At 39.7% G+C, this 16,680-nt stretch overlaps 1 protein-coding gene across 3 annotated transcripts in view; it reads left to right on the top strand.

Moving 5' to 3' along the window:
* Positions 1-16,680, top strand: part of tiam1a (TIAM Rac1 associated GEF 1a) — a 327,029-nt gene that overhangs the window by 148,940 nt on the left and 161,409 nt on the right. For all 3 annotated transcript variants that reach the window (XM_043700705.1, XM_043700702.1, XM_043700703.1), the window contains exons 6-8: positions 3,432-3,656; positions 11,754-11,939; positions 15,636-15,782. In XM_043700705.1, the coding sequence (XP_043556640.1) occupies positions 3,432-3,656; positions 11,754-11,939; positions 15,636-15,782 (558 nt within the window). The remainder of the gene's footprint in view (positions 1-3,431; positions 3,657-11,753; positions 11,940-15,635; positions 15,783-16,680) is intronic.

The following is a 16,680-nucleotide window of genomic DNA, read 5'->3' as shown; positions in this document are numbered from 1 at the left end:
TGGAGTCTGACTTCTGAATATGGTAATTTAAGCTTTTGAAATTTCTAACTTTTAAATTAGTCCAAGTGGTGTAATTCACTCTGTCCCTTAAATGGTCACTTTGTTGTCCAGGGACCAGGAATCAATTTCCATTTTCAGCTGCATAACCTCTAATCCCTGAACTGAATTTCATGGTGAGGGTTTTCCTAAAGATTACTGTTTCACTGAAACTTCTGTTCACACTTAAATCCACACAAATATCGTTGTTGCAATCCAGGAGTGGACATCTGTCTGCATTCTTTATGTTAAACAATACAGTCTGGCTGCACAATCTCACTGTCTGCTCTCTCTTGCTTCTCAGTTTATTGCAGATTTACCTCCGTGTGAGGCTCAGGATTGTCTTGAGAAATCGGTAAGCCAGGACTGTAATGGCTTGCTACTGGGACTTGAGACTCTTCTCAAAGCCTATTTCTATCACCGTGTTAATCACTTCTAGATTGAATCCAGGGAGAAATTCCAATTAACTGTCATTTGGATCTGCAACTCCATTCTATTTAGAAATTAAATGCCCAATTTGAAGTTTAACCATTTACAAAGCCTGACATTTCGAACTCCTCCCTGGGATTTGGAGACCATGGCCAGGATTTTGAATCATAAAGACATTGCAAATTTTTAAACATGATGTGGAAGTCCGAATCTCATTTCCAACAGATTCTGTTTTTGCCAATTGGGGAAAGGGCATGATTCAAGCAAGTGGAAAATCCAAATACTGCAGGTCCACTTGGCAATAAGTTCGTACTCACCCCATTTTTGTTGTTTTTGTCACTCCACCATTGTGGGCTTTGCCTTCACATACTTTGGTCCTAAGCTTTGGGGTTTCCTGCCGACATCTCCCAACCTTTCTGTATCACTTCCTACATTTAAGACTGCCACCAGGTTTCTCTTTTTTAGCCAAGATTTTAGTCATCTGATGTAATGTCTCATGTGGTACCCTCCCTACCACCCTCTGCCTTCTACCTTCAAGCCAGTTCTGTATCCAGTTGGCTCGTTCTCCCCATGTTCTGTATGATCTAACCTTGCTAACCAGTCTACCATGAGGAACCTTGTCGAACGCCTTATTGAAGTTCATATTACAAGGTGGTGGTTCTGAATGTCTTGAAATACATTATGGTGCAGAAATCCCCAGATCCTGATCAAGTCTACCCTAGAATTCTGAAGGAAGCTGGGGAAGTGAGATATTTATATCATCGATAGCCACAGCTGAGGTGCCAGAAGACTGGAAGTTGGCTAACATCGTGTCAGTATTTAAGAAAGGTGGTAAGGAAGAGCCAGGGAACTCTGCACCGGTGAGCCTGACATCAGTGGAGGGCAGCTTGTTGGAGGGAATTCGGAGGGACAGGATTTACATGTATTTGGGAAGGCAAGGACTGATTAGGGATAGTCAACACTGCGTTGTGTGGGAAATATTGCCTCACTAACTTGATTGAGTTTATTAAAGAGGTAACGAAGATGATTGATGAGGGCAGAGTGGTGGACATGTTCCCCACCTTCCTTAATTAAGGGGACCAAACTGCTCAGCATCCAGATTGAAATCATCTGCACCTTGTACAATTGCAATAAGGCTTCCCTATTCTTATACTCCTTGAAATAAGGGCCAACATTCCATTAGCCTTTTGATTACCTTCTGCATCAGTACACAAGCTTTGTGTTTTGTGCACAAGTATCCTCCAGTCCCTTTGTGTTGCAGATATCTGCAGCTTTTCTTCATTTAAACAAATGTTCTTTTGTTCTCCCTTCCAAACTGAACAACTTCACATTTCCCCACATTATATTCCATTTGTCAACTTACTCCCACTTATCCTATCAACACCTTGCTGTAAATTTTTGTATCCTTCTCTCAGCCTGCCTTTCCACTCAGAAACTAGCTCTAGTGTCCATTATGAATTTGTTGTCATAGCTTCCTTTCCAATTTGATTAACCCAATCAGCGTCAAGATTAAGGTCACCCATAATTATTGCTGTATTCTTTATGCATGCTCCAATTATTTGAGTTGTCGTCTTTCCTACAGAGTAGCTACTGTTTTGGGGTCTTTGCACTATTTCTACCGATGTCTTCCTTTTCTTGTTATTTGTTTCCTCCACTCAAATGGACTCTATTTCATTTGAGCCTAGGTCGTCTCTCACAACTGCCCTGACTTAATTTCTTATGAGCAGTGTTACCCTGCCACATTTTCCTTCCCTCCTGCCTTTCTGCAAGGTTAGATATCCCTGAATAATAATTTCCCAGTTTAGGGCAGAGAATTAGTTAAAACCTTAGCTGTCTAAAATTCTAGCATTGCAGAATCGCTTGTTATCTGAGAAGTTATCCTTTTGTTTCCAACGCATAAGTTGCTTATTTTATTTCACGTTTTTCACTTTTTATTATTTTCTTTCTAATACAGTGATCTGAAATGCAAAGGCATTTGTCTGAGGATGGTAATTGATGGCAAATACATTAATGATGAGAGTGGCTTGCAAACTTCTCAATCTTACAAACCAGTAAGATACAGCATGAGTAACACACTGCATATACATGTTTTAATTCTGCCCTTTTTTCACACTTGTGTATTTTTGGACTGTCTTTTGTGACTATTTCTCTCCTCTACAAATTCTGTCAGTTGCTAAGTCATCATAGAACTTTTGTCTTATTGCTTTCTTTCTAGATCCAGTTTTTTAAGGAGATATTAATGAGCAAATAATTTAAGTAGCAGTTTTATAATTCTGATTCTTTTGCATGCTGTCTTTGGCTTTGTTTATTTGTGACTTACTTTATGTCTTCATATACGATTGTGCGTATAATTTCTTGTCAATATTTTTGATTCAGTTTACATGAAACAAATGTCAATTCAGCAATGGTTGCGTTAACCATTGTACTCAACGCCACATATGGTTTGTGAAATTTTTACTGTAGTGGAAAGAAAGGAGGTTTGTGCCTACGATGTCTAGGTTTAGCAGGCTTCAAAAGGAAGGAATTTTCATGTGTTTTTGAATAGTAGGTTCTTTTATCAGAGCTTACTTCTGTAGATATTAAGATTCTTGACCTTTTTTGTCATTAATCTGATGTCTCAATGTTTCAGTTTTTCCATGGGAAAGGTTAATTTTGGTGGAAGTTTATTTTTCTTTCTCAGCTGTATACAACAATGATTCCGAATTGGCAAAAAAAACCTAGGACTGAGTTGCCAGAACAACTGGTCATCATTCTTTTGTGATGTACTAGTGATATTGCTGGAGCACTGTTAGTACTTGCTGGTCATTCATGTTTATAGAGGTCAGTAACTCTGCAAGTGACTGGTGTCTGTCAATTGCAGTCTTGTTTTTAAACGTGTAGTTTGTTTTCACTAATCCAGCTAATATAATTTAGTTGACAAGCTTTTTTCGCTCATATTTAAATTTTAACAATTTGTGTATGAACAGACCTGCAGCCAGACAGAGCTGGAAAACTGGATTACTGCAATTCATTCTGCCTGTGCAGCTTCAGTGGCAAGACAATATCGCAGAGAAGATACTGTTAAACTGCTGCAGTCAGAGATTAAGAAGCTTGAACAGAAAATTGACATGGATGAAAAAATGAAGAAAATGGGAGATATGCAGTTGTCTTCAGTTAGTGACCCGAAAAAGCGAAAGACCATACTTGATCAGGTAACAGCTTTCTTTCTGCAATTGCAGTTTTCTCTCCATGTGGAAATATATCAATTGTATATGAAGTACCACAGTTAAGATTGATAACTCAGAAAATTAAAATGCAAGTACTTTTTAGAGTGTGTCATTCATTCAAGTGCGCTCTGCCTCAAGTTGGATCCTTGTTTCAGTGTCTCTTGAAAGTTCATCCTGAACTGTTTTCCTTGACCGTTTTTGACAGGGGTGGATACCAATTGCTGAGCAGGGAATTATTATTTATTACAGGTTATTCGATCCCAGCTATAGGTAAATAATTATACTAAATTAAGTGAACTTTACAAACTAAAATTGCAAACCCCTGAAAAACTCCCTTTTACACACAGAAAAATGGTAAGCAGGAATAACACAGGTGGAGGGAAAATACGAAACAGTTTCATTGTCTTTGTTCACAAAATCTGTTGGGTTTGTTCATGATAATCTCAAGATTTCATCTCAATGTTCCATTTTCTGAATGCTTCCACTGGCTTGCATGAAGCACTGGTTGTGTTTCACTTCTGAAAGGTCTCTGATTTATCCAATTCAAAACTAAAATGGCACTGTCTTTGCAGGAGGCACCAGCTAGTTAAAGAAATGCAGTCAAGATGGGAGATCAGGCCTCCCAAAATTGCACAATGTGTGTGAGATGGTGAAAGAGGAGGCAAGAGAGAGATCATGTGGTTGGGAGAAAGGGGAGAGAGAGAGGAAAAAAATGTGTGTGTGTGTGTGTGTGTGTGTGTGTGTGTGTGTGTGTGTGTGTGTGTGTGTGTGTGTGTGTGTGTGTAATGAATGAGTGAGAGGGTGGGTTGGGATGCGAGTGTGTGTATATACACAAGTGGGAGGGTGGGAGATGGAAACAGAATGTGGGCAGGAGGGATGGTTTGAGAGAATCTTTCCAGTGGAAGGAAGGTGTAAAAAAAGAGGGACAACATGTGCTATTCGAGGAAGAGAGGAGGGAAAGAATGCCAATGAGAGAGGGACAAAGTTGGTGGAGAGTAAGAAGGTGAGAGATAAAGAGACAATATATATAGGCAGGAGGGAGAGAGATAAAATTGAGCGTGTGTGGAGGGCATGGTGGCTCATTGGTTAGCACTACAGCATCACAACATCAAGGACCTGGGTTCGATTCCAGCCTCGGGCCACTATCTGTGTGGAGTTTGCACATTGTCCCCGTGTTTGCGTGATTTTCCTCCTGGTACTCCGGTTTCCTCCCACATTTGAAAAATGTCAAGTAAGGTGAATCAGCCGTGCTAAATTGTCCTGTTCAGGGATGTGTGGGTTAGGGTCATTAGTCAGGGAAAATAGAGGGGAATGGATCTGGGTGAGATACTCTTTGTAGGGTCAGTGTGGACTTATTGGGCCAAATGGCCTGTTTCCACACTGTAGGGATTCTATGATGGTCTGAGAGAGAGGCTGGAAACTGGGTGAACCAGGCAGATGCTCTCCACCCCGTCCTCTCCTCACAGTGAGGACTTGGTACCTGATCTGTCTATTGTTCTGTTTCGAACAAAATAACTAAGAAGCAGTAATATTAGTTTGCTGTGCTGCTTAGTAATTTTCTAATTTTTAAAAATTCTTTCCTTGTTTATTTAAATGATCAATTTATTGCTTTGGTTTTTTTTTATTCGTGTTAGCTATTTTGCCAAACCTTTATAATGTTTGCTATACTGAGAGCAAGGAAAATGTGGCAACTCCATGCAAAAAGGTTGAACAACCTTAAAATACCATCACAAGCATCAGAGGTTGTAAAGTTAAGTATTTTCCACAAAGCTGAGAAACTCAAGATCCATATTCATCCTGTATTTATCCTCACCTCTTCAAAACTGCATCTATCCTGATAGGGTTGTGTGAGAAATTTCCAAATCATTGATTTGTTTGCTCCCTTAGAGTTTGAGCATGATTCTATTCATCACACTATTTTGACCCATTACATTTCACTCTGAGTGAAATGTTGCCAATAATAATGGGTCCTATGCCCCCTTAGAGTAATTGGTTTTACTGTGGCAGAATCGAGGTGAAGATCTGGAGTCCCCACGGCAAAGCAGCTGTCATGACTTTTGTCAAAATCCAAATTTTCCTGTCTATAGGCTTTTGAGTACAACATGGTAGAGATTTAACACCACTATAGGTTATGAAATAATTATACAACTTTCAGTGCTTACTTTGAGTTCCTGGCTCTTTCGAAGGAGCAGTAGGGAAATGGCAATTTTTTTGTAATGAGAGGGCACTGTTTGTGCTGTTGATTTTTACGTAAAAATGTAAGTAAGTGTTCATGAAAGGAGTTGTATCTAGAAGTTTGGGCAACTCATTAAAATTTCAGTTTTAGCTATCAATCACAGCTACTCAATTCAGTCACCCATTTGATACTTTGACGAGAATCGTCGGTACTCTGCCTCAATTTAACAAACTCAATGAAATACTAACTAAGCTTAATAGACTAGAAAATGTTGTTGTTCCGAGATTTGAGTCAGAAAGTGAGTAACCTCCATATCTTCGTGGTAAAGTTATTGTGCTTTATGAGGCATGAGTAACCATGATATTTGTGCATACGTCTCCAACCACAAGGTTTCAACTGATAATCAATTAAAGCTGTCATTGTTTGACTGATGTACATCATTAGTTCCATCTACCCGGTTCTCTCCACCCCCCCACCCCCAACTTCCCAGTCTCTTGGGAGAGATGAAAATAAGTCTAATTTGTGAAACAGTATTTTAGAAGTTCCTCTCCAAAGATTCAATTTTACACACTGTACTGTCCAGAAGGACATCACTTCAGGGCTTTCAAAGCAGAATGCTGCAGATGCTGGAAATCTGAAATTCGAACAGAAAATGTCAAAATGCTCAGTCGGTTGAGCATCATCTGTGGTGAGAGCAAAACAATATTCCATGTTCCAGAATCAGAACTGGGACAAGTTAGAGATTAACTAGGATGTGAGTAAAGAGGTGGATGGGTGACGGACAAAGTAAGATCTGTGATTGGGTGGAAGACCGGTGCGATTGAAAGACAGAAGAATTAATCTTAAAGGATGAAGAGGATTGGTAGTAACACCACAAGAGAAACGAAGGAATAAAATATGTGCCCAAAGCAAGTGTGCTGCTGTCTGAAAACAAAAAAAGAGAAAAATTTAAAATGTGCAAAATAAAGGTAACATAAATAGAGGAATGAAATTATACACTCAGTGCTAATCCCTTTGTGCTGAACGAAACGTAGATGTGCTGGTTCTCAAGGTTATGTTGAGTTTCACTGAAACAGTGTATTGGAAGAAGGGCATAGATGTCAGTGTGGGAGCAAGGTAGATAATTTCAATGACAGGCTATTGGAAGCTCATTGTTGTGCTTGGGAATTGAGCAGAACTGTACTGTGAAGTGGTAGCCCCGTCTACATTTAGTCCCTCTAATATTGGGCAGATCACGTTGAAGAAGAACTGCATGTAAATTGCTGCTTCGCATTGAACATAGGGCAGGTGTTACTCTTCATGTACTTGTGTGCAAAGTGCTCTGGGAATGGAACAGTGTGTTTATGAGTGGACCATCATAGAGAGAAAGTGGTTGTGGGAGATGTATTGGAGGTAACAAATGGCAAAATCTATTTTCTAAGAAGGCTGCCATGGTGAAAAGTGAGGCTAAAGGAAATGCACTTTTCCAGTGTGTGGTGAATGGATGAGAGCGGAAGTGTGAGAAGTGTGGTGGAAACTTCTGAAGGCCCTGTTGAGAAAAAAGAAAATTTTTCAAGTGCTGTTGTGGATGGTTGTGTCATTGGAGCAGATTGACAGAGACAGTAGAACTAGGAAATGGAATGGAGTCCTCCTGTTGCAAAGTGTAGTTGTGTCAATGTGTGAGTCAGTGAGTTTATAATGAACATAGTCTGTTGCCAGAAATGGGGATAGAGAAGTCAGTGAACAAAAAGGAAAGAGTCAGAGATGAAGAATACGGAACTGAGAGAAGAGTGGAAATTGGAAACAAACGCAACTAAGTTTTCCAATTTTCAGCAAGAGCAGGACCTTCCACTAACACTAATCAGTGTCCTGAGGAAAGCATCGAGGAAGAGGACCCAGTATGACTGTAATAAGAAATGTTCTGTGTACCCCATAAAAAGACAGGCATAGCTAAGACTGGTACACCCACACACACAAAGACCTGCTGAGTTTCTGTGGCACTCTGTTTTTATTTCAAAATTCTAGTACCTGCAGAAATTTGCTTTTCTTGGAAAGAGAACATTTTATTTAAAGGAAATGAGATCAATTAGAAGAGAAATTGATACTGAGAGAACAATTTCAGCAGGTAGGGATGGGTGGTGGTCAATGAAAACCTCCCATTCAAGGAAGAAATAGAAAGCCTGGAAACTGTTCTGGTGGATGATGGAGGTATCAGGAGAGTGGCTGTTCTTGATGAAGAGGATATGGTAACTGAGGTGAAGGAGGGTGTTAGACAAGTCATGACTGCAGGTGATGAGAGACTGGAGAAAGGGAGTATGGTGAAGTCAAGGGAGGAAGAAATCAGTTTAGTGTGATATGAACCAATTAAAACAAAAGGACTACCAGGTCAATTCTGTTTTAGGATTGTGAGGGAAGTGGATTTGGTCTGTTTAGGATTTGCAATCGGAGTTGGGCAACCAGATGAGGTGAGATCTGTGACTGTTCTGAAAGCAATGGCCTGATGTGCTCATGGTCCAGGGAAGATAGGGGGAAATATTTCGAGTTGACTGAAAGGTAGAGGTCAGTTTACTGGCTAACAACACTGTCATCAAACCTGCTGATAACAATATCAGGATTGAGCTGTGAGAACATTGTACAGCCAATTCAGTAGGAGACAGGTTAAAGTGTTAGAATGAAGCAGAGAAAATTAGTTGGTAAGCTCAATTAAAGTTCTCATCTTCGATCTTTCTTGTCTTACACCCTATAACAGATTTTTCTTTATCCTTATTCAGGCAGTCCTTAGTCAATATTGCTAACTTTTCCAAGGTTTATGTTATACCTTGTGTTAAATTCTATTCAAGTTAAGCAATTTGCTTCCAGCATTTTATAACATTGGATTAGATCCCCTCTGAATTTTAGCTTTAATAAAAACTGATTTAATGATATGATGCTGCCTTGATGAGCTTTAAGTGCCAGAGTAATTCTGACACCACAATATGGGTGTGGTTTGTGTTTTCATATCTTGAGCTTTTTACTGTATTCATTCATGGGATGTGAGTGCCATTGATTGCTCGCTTACCTGTAACTACCACCTTCTTCAACCAGTACAGTACAATTGGTGTGAGTACATTGTTGTTCGGGAGGGAGTTCCTGGATTTTGATCTTGTGACATTGAAGGGATGGGGATGTTTTTCCAAGTCAGGATGATGTGTGACTTGGAGGGGAAACTGCAGATAATGCTGCCTTCAAGGCTATAAATAGAAGTGTGGATTGACCGTTCAACTATTTACTGCTGTGCTAGCCGGTGGATGCGTGCATCATTGCAGGACTTGTCTACAGAATTTTTTGTTAATTTCTGTTTTGACAAACTGGTTCATGTATGTATGTACAGAGGGATGACATCAGGTTTTTTTTAGATAGTTCAGTTTCCATTTTCAATCAAATACAAGGGAAACCCACTTTAATATTTTCAGTAAAAGATGATTTCTGCTCCTCAGTAAATACAATCAAGACAAATAAACCTTAATTGACTTCCTTGGCTGAAATTGCAACCTTTTTTTTTCAATCCTGGATAATTTTTTCGAATCCATAGTGGCTCAGCTATAATCATGTCTTGTCACTTGCCTTCTGTTCTGATGGAGGCTTTTTGTCTTTGCCTGCTGCTTGCTCTTTGTGCTACTTTTTGGTTGATCTGTCTCTCTTCAGAGCAATCCTATTTTCTGAAGAAGGGTTTATGCCCGAAACTCCTGTTCCCTGGATGCTGCCTGACCTGCTGCGCTGTTCCAGCGACACATTTTCAGCTCTCTTCAGAGCAATCCTATTTTTAAAAAAAACTGTCAGTTGCCTGTGTGTGTATCTTGAAGGACCTGACTAGATGGGTCTTGAATGTATCCTTTTTCAGATATGCTGCACTTCGTTGAAACTATTGAGTTAGATGAAATGCAGAGGTAATTTTACAGTCCTACCGAAAGAGGATCATATGAATCTTGCCAGTAAAATTATCAGCAACAGTTCTCTTCATTACTTATTAGTGGTTTATCCAGTGAAATGGGAATTCATTTGTTACGTGTTGATGGCTGTCAGTAACTGAATAATCTATGTTTCTAGGCTCAACTTCAAAAGAACAATGTTCATCCAAAAGTTTTGATTAACACAGAAGTGCTTGGATTATCTTAATAGTTTGAATTGCACATTCCTGTGCCAGCATTAGATTAATCGTACTTTGAAATATCACTTCAGTTGTATAAATAAAAGCAAGGCTGATTCATTTTAAAAATTGCCTTCCCCAGAAATTAATGTTTCTTTTGATTTGAGTGAAGCTGTTGTAAGATTAGGACTACTTTAGAAATTGTATGTTTATTTTTAAACATTGGTAACATGCATGACTAATGTTAAAATCAGCTAAAAACTAATAAATGATAAACCTCTGAAAGGAAAACTGATTCATAAGGCAATTAATAGCTGTGTGTTTATAAACTTTATATATGCTGAATATGGATAAACATAGAACAGTACAGCACAGAACAGGCCCTTCAGCCCACGATGTTGTGCCGACCATTGATCCTCATATAAAGTAAACCCAATGTATGAGCCCTCAAATTTCTGTGACCAGCATGTCCAGCAGTCTCTTAAATATCCCCAATGACCTCGCTTCCACAACTGCTGCTGGCAACGCATTCCATGCTCTCTCAACTCTCTGCCTAAAGAACCCGCCTCTGACATCCCCTCTATACTTTCCGCCAAACAGCTTAAAACTATGAGCCCTTGTGTTAACAATTTCTGCCCTGAGGAAAAAGTCTCTGGCTATCAACTCTATCTATGCCTCTCATTATCTTATACACCTCAATTAGGTCCCCCCCTTCTTTTTTCCAGTGAAAAAAGTCCGAGCTCAGTCAACCTCTCTTCGTAAGATAAGCCCTCCGTTCCAGGCAGCATGCTGGTAAACCTTCTCTGAACCCTCTCCAAAGCATCCACATCTTTCCTATAATAGGGCGACCAGAACTGGACGCAATATTCCAAGTGTGGTCTAACCAAAGTTTTATAGAGCTGCGACAAGATCTCACAACTCTTAAACTCAATCCCCCTGTTAATGAAAGCCAAAACACCATATGCTTTCTTAACAACCCTGTCCACTTGGGTGGCCATTTTAAGGGATCTATGTACCTGCATACCAAGGTCCTACTGTTCCTCCACACTGCCAAGAATCCTATCTTTAATCCTGTACTCAACTTTCAAGTTCGACCTTCCAAAATGCATCACTTTGCATTTACCAGGTTGAACTTCATCTGCCACCTCTCAGCCCATCTCTGCATCCTGTCAATGTCACGGTGCAACCTACAACAGTCCTCTATACTGTCAACGACACCTCCAACCTTTGTGTTGTCTGCAAACTTGCTGACCCATCCTTCAATCTCCTCATCCAAGTCATTAATAAAAATTACAAACAGTAGAGGCCCAAGAACAGCGCCCTGTGGAACACCACTCACCACTGTCTTCCAGGCAGAATACTTTCCTTCCACTACCACTCGCTGTCTTCTGTCGACAAGCCAATTCTGTATCCAGACAGCTAAATTTCCCTGTATCCCATTCCTCCTGACCTTCTGAACGAGCCTACCATGGGGAACCTTATCAAATGCCTTGCTGAAGTAAAGGCTGTATTTCTTTTTAACTTAGGTTTTTTGTTGACGGCAGGACATTTTAATGTAGTTACTTCTGAATTTGAATGTGATCAAATCTGAATAAGAAAAGCATCTTCCTCAGTCATGATGAATAAGAATGCTTCATCCATGAGTAGATTGGGTTTATTTTGTTTTACTTTTGTTTATAGTACATTGTGTTTCTGAGGAGATTACCAGCTACTCCCTGTAGATTTCATATACAAATGACACATACAATTCAAATGTTATAGTAATGATGAAGAGTCTATTTTGATTCCCATGTTCAAACAGATCTATTTATGGGAGCAAAATCTAGAACAGTTTCAGATTGATCTTTTTCGACATCGTTGTTATGTGGCAAGTCTTCAAGGTGGAGAATTACCAAATCCGAAAAGACTTCTTGCATTTGCAAGTCGGCCAACCAAACAAGCCATGGGTCGTCTAAGTATTTTTTCAGTGTCTTCATTCCATGCCTTGGTGAGTTTGTTATACTTAGATTTTACTGTCAAAACATGGGAAGGAGTGTTTTATTAGTCAATGAAGCAATAATAATTAATTGAGAGATAAATTGAAGGCTTATCAGTGACTATGTATATTAAAACCAATAGAATTATCCCATATTTTGATTTTATTTAATGCTTATCAATGTAATTCTACAACCCAATAATGTACAATAATGCAAGTACAACTGTGCTTTTCAAATGATTCAGATCATTAAATTTCAAGGCTAGCTGCAGGTCGCTAGGTTATGACAACCATTTAGTAGTTAAGATTGCCTGAAAAGTCAATTATGTTTAAGCATTTAACTCATTGAAATTTCTGTGGACAATTTAAGCTTTTACAACAGAACCGGAAGTTGTGCACTCTGGTTCAGAATAGGAAGTTACTGAATTTGGCCACCAGGCATTCTGTCAATATCACTAGAAGAGAACTGTTCAGTTGTGATTTATTGGAGTTGTATGAAAATTAGACAAGTAGCAGTGTACATAGATTTTGAGGATTTAAGCATGAGAAGTGTGTACGTTAAGCTCAAAACTTGTAGTTGTAGATGCAATCTTCACAATTCAGAATTGTAATCCTTGCTAAATAACAAAAAAAGGACAATTGTTCACACAGACAGAAAATAGCTCTAAACTGACTTCTAATGTTGATCTTTTTAAAAATACATTGAAAAGCAAGCTTCTGTTCTGAGAAGGTGCTTAGAATAGCCAGCCTCAACTGAGATTAAAAGAAAGCAGAACAACTATGTCTCACCTTCCACATTTTCCAATGGCATGATGGTCATTATTCCACATAGATATGACGTGCATATAGGGACGCTATGGAATCCCTACCATAGCACACTCCAAAGGAATTGAATTTTTCTCTTAGCAATTTCCCTACCACTGAAATTGTCTGAAAAAATCTCTATTTAAATCAGAATTTGATGGGTCCAATGAAATTAAGAAAACAATTATTCAGGAAAAAGTTAGATTAGATTAGATTCCATTAGGTTACCTACAGTGTGGAAACAGGGCCTTTGGCCCAACCAGTCCACACTGACCCTCCGAAGAGTAACCCACCCAGACCCACTTCCCTCTGACTAATGCACCTAACACTGTGGGCAATTTTAGCATGGCCAATTCACCTAACCTGCATATCTTTGGACTGTGGGAGGAAACTGGCGCACCCGGAGGAAACCCATGCAGACATGGGGAGAACGTACAAACTCCACACAGACAGTTGCCTGAGGCTGAAATTGAACCTGGGACCCTTGTGCTGTGAGGCAGCAGTGCTAACCACTGAGCCACTGTGTCACCTACAGGCCATTAAATACTTAGTCTAATTCCAGTAAGTATTCAGCTGATGCATGCTTGCCTCATTCACGCTTCTACTACATCTCCTGAAGACCTCTCATAACCTGAGCCCCTCTTTCTCCTCCAAGACCCAATTTCCCTACTCCCAGTTCCACAAGTGATCCAAGCCCCCTTCCACGACTGCTGACTTTGTGGGACTCTCAGCGCCCCCCCACCCCAAAAGGCACATATTGTTCCCCCTCTCCACTCTCATCCCCCACTCTCCAAACCTCCCCTGCTACACACCTGAAAACCCTTCTCCTCCACCGTCAGTCCCCAGTTCTCCGACCCGTCACCCACCCCACTCCACTGGATGCAATTTCTCCCAGGCACAGTAACTTATTCTAAACGTTATGTCAGTTGCTTGACCCCCTTTGACATCTCTTCTGTTTGCCCCCTACCCAGTTGGCACTCTACTGACATGGCACCCATTCATCCTACCCGCCGAGCACCTTACTCCAATCTATTTAGCAAGCTACCTTTTCAGTGCTGTCACCTTATGGTTTGACAGTAGTTGTCAAAGTGGCTTATGGCCTTTGACATGTCAGAATAAAGCTGACTGCAGTGAAAAGGGAGTATGGTTTGTCTTCGTCTTCACTTCTGCACAACAAAAGAACTGTTGGAATGGCTCTACATTTCTGAAGGAAACCTGATCAGAATCTCCTCTCAAATTCAGGGCTCCCTCTTCCATAAAAAAAGAAGGGAAATGGTGGCGATCTGTATGAGGTTGCCACTCTTTGGAAAGTCTGCCTCAAAGTTGTACTTTAACAACAGACATCTACCTTATAAGTTTCATCGTACAATGTCAATGTCCTTGCAAACAGTCATTCCTCTTGCTCTGAATCGGATGCAGACAAACCTGAAGTTGAGATTAAAACGTGTTCCAACTGGAATGTATTTATTATACATTTGTTGTGTGCAAATAAAGTCTGAATTGGCTCAAATTTTCAGGTATCAAAAAATATAGCTTCACCATACTCAGTAAGTGTGTTTCCAAATCCTTTCAGCTGCCACCTGTACCATTCCTATCCCTATGCAAACCTTTGAAATTCACTCCATTTAAGTAACAACACAACTGATCCATTATATTGGAATGCGAAAGTGTGCTCCAACCACTCATGGATAATGTTTATATATGTTGGCAGAGGGGTGTAAAGGGCTGAAAATGTGTTGTTGGAAAAACGCAGCAGGTCAGGCAGCATCCAAGGAGCAGGAGAATCGATGTTTCGGGCATGAGCCCTTGCCCGAAACGTCAATTCTCCTACTCGAATGCTGCCTGACCTGCTGCGCTTTTCCAGCAACACATTTTCAGCTCTGATCTCCAGCATCTGCAGTCCTCACTTTCTCCTGGAGGGGTGTAAAGGCTAGAATATGCCTGCTTTTGTTGTATTTCAAAACCAGTGGGTGAAAAGGAGCATTAACATCTACAGCATAAATGATTGCTGCTTGTGGTCATGTATATAAATAAATAAATACTGACCGTCTGTACATTAAGTATTAGTAATTTAGGAGAGAAGAAAAATTATAAAAATAAAATATTTTTATATCTGAAAATTCTTTTCGTCTATATTTTTATTCTTTGGCTTGAGTATTTTTATTTTAGTCTTTATATTTTAGTGTATTTTAATATGATAAGTATAATTTCTTTGTTATCAGGTTACTATTCATAAGACTGATGCTGTTCAAATTTGATGAGATGATCTTTCTCCACTAGATCATACCATATTTACAGTGCAGAAAGAGGTCATTTGGCCCATTGAATCTGCACCAACCCTCTGAATGGCATCCCACCCAGACCCAGCTCCTGTCATAACCCTGCATTTCCCATGGCAAACCCACATAGTCTGCACATTTGCCATGGTCAGTCCACCTAACTTGCGCATCTTTGGACTGTGGGAAGGAACCAGAGCACGCAGCAGAAACCCACATAGACGCAGAGGCAGTGTGCAAATTCCACAATCACTACAGTCCTTCAAGACTGGAGTTGAACCTGGTTTCCCTGGTGCTGTGAGGCAACAGTGGTAGCCCCTGAGCCATCATGCCAACTTATCCATTGATTGTAATGGAGTGTGATATACTGGTCCTGTCAAAACATTTAATTGAATGCTTTCCTTCATTGAATAATAGACAGAATTTTTTGAATAGGTTTAATAAGGGGCAGTTGTAAAATCTGCCTGAAATAGGTGGCAACGACAACATACATTCTTTATATATTCTCAAATATGTACTTTGGTTTATGCAATGTTCACTCTGTGTTTGGGAACAAAACCTATTGATTGTTTCATGATAAGTTTGCATTTATTACTATCTCAGAATAAGTGTGATTTTGTTAATTTAGGTGGCAGCCCGTACTGAACCTGCTTTGAAGAACCAAACACAGGTGATTTCCAGATCTGTAAGCAAGCGGAAGAACAGATTTTCCTCCCTGTGGGGATTAGATACAAATTCAAGAAAAAAAGCAAAAGAAAGACCGAGCATTAATCAGGTTAGTTACTCTCAGCAGTGCTTTTGTTTCCATTTTATGCAGAAAGAATTTATAAAGATGATCATATTGGTTACGTCCTTTTATAAGCTTTTGTTTTCAAATGGTCACAGAATTTGAAAGTATTGTGAAATGACACAAAACTTGGAAATATTTTGAAGGATGAGGAGAACATTGAAATAATTCAAGAGGAGATGGGCTAATGGAATGATTAAATAGATGGCAGATGAAATTCAAATGCTGTATTTTGGCGAAAAGAACAAGAATAGACCGTACAAATGTACAATTTCAAAGCGAGTTCTGGAACAAGGAATTCTGAGGACACTGATTTATGTTAAACGACAAAAGAACCAAAGCTGACTTAGAGAATTCTTTGCAGAGATTGATTAGGATCTCGAATGCACTGCCTAAGATTGTGGTGAAGGGCAATGCTATTCAAAAGGGATAATTATCACAGGGAAAGAATACAGACTAATGGGGAAATTATGGACGTGTCAAATTAGCCTGAAGTTATTGATTGCAGTCTTGACTCCTGATGGCTGTTAAATATCTCAGTGGAAAATGAAGTGCTCTTCCTCCAACCTCACTCTCTTGGGCTTCACTGGACCACTGCAGCAGGTCTAAATGGAACTGTGAACACAAAAGCAAATTATGTATTGAAATGGTTGGCAACAGAAATGTTCTCCCTCTGTTTGTTTGTTCATAATTGTTACTTAATTGACTTTCCCTATTTTATACTACTTGCACCATAGGAACAATTTTATGGCAAAGTTAAGCTTTTCAAATCTGACAACGTGATAATTTTATCCAAATTCTCCTGCTTGGAAGCTCTTATAATCGAGAAACCACTGCTGCTGAGATGACTGGTTCTCCTCAACAAACTTGATTTCCCATTAGGAGA

This window comes from Chiloscyllium plagiosum, chromosome 12 (assembly GCF_004010195.1).
Source record: "Chiloscyllium plagiosum isolate BGI_BamShark_2017 chromosome 12, ASM401019v2, whole genome shotgun sequence".
Lineage (NCBI taxonomy): Eukaryota > Metazoa > Chordata > Chondrichthyes > Orectolobiformes > Hemiscylliidae > Chiloscyllium > Chiloscyllium plagiosum.
Note: the sequence above shows the minus strand (reverse complement) of the source record. Positions and strands in the feature narration are given on the sequence as shown.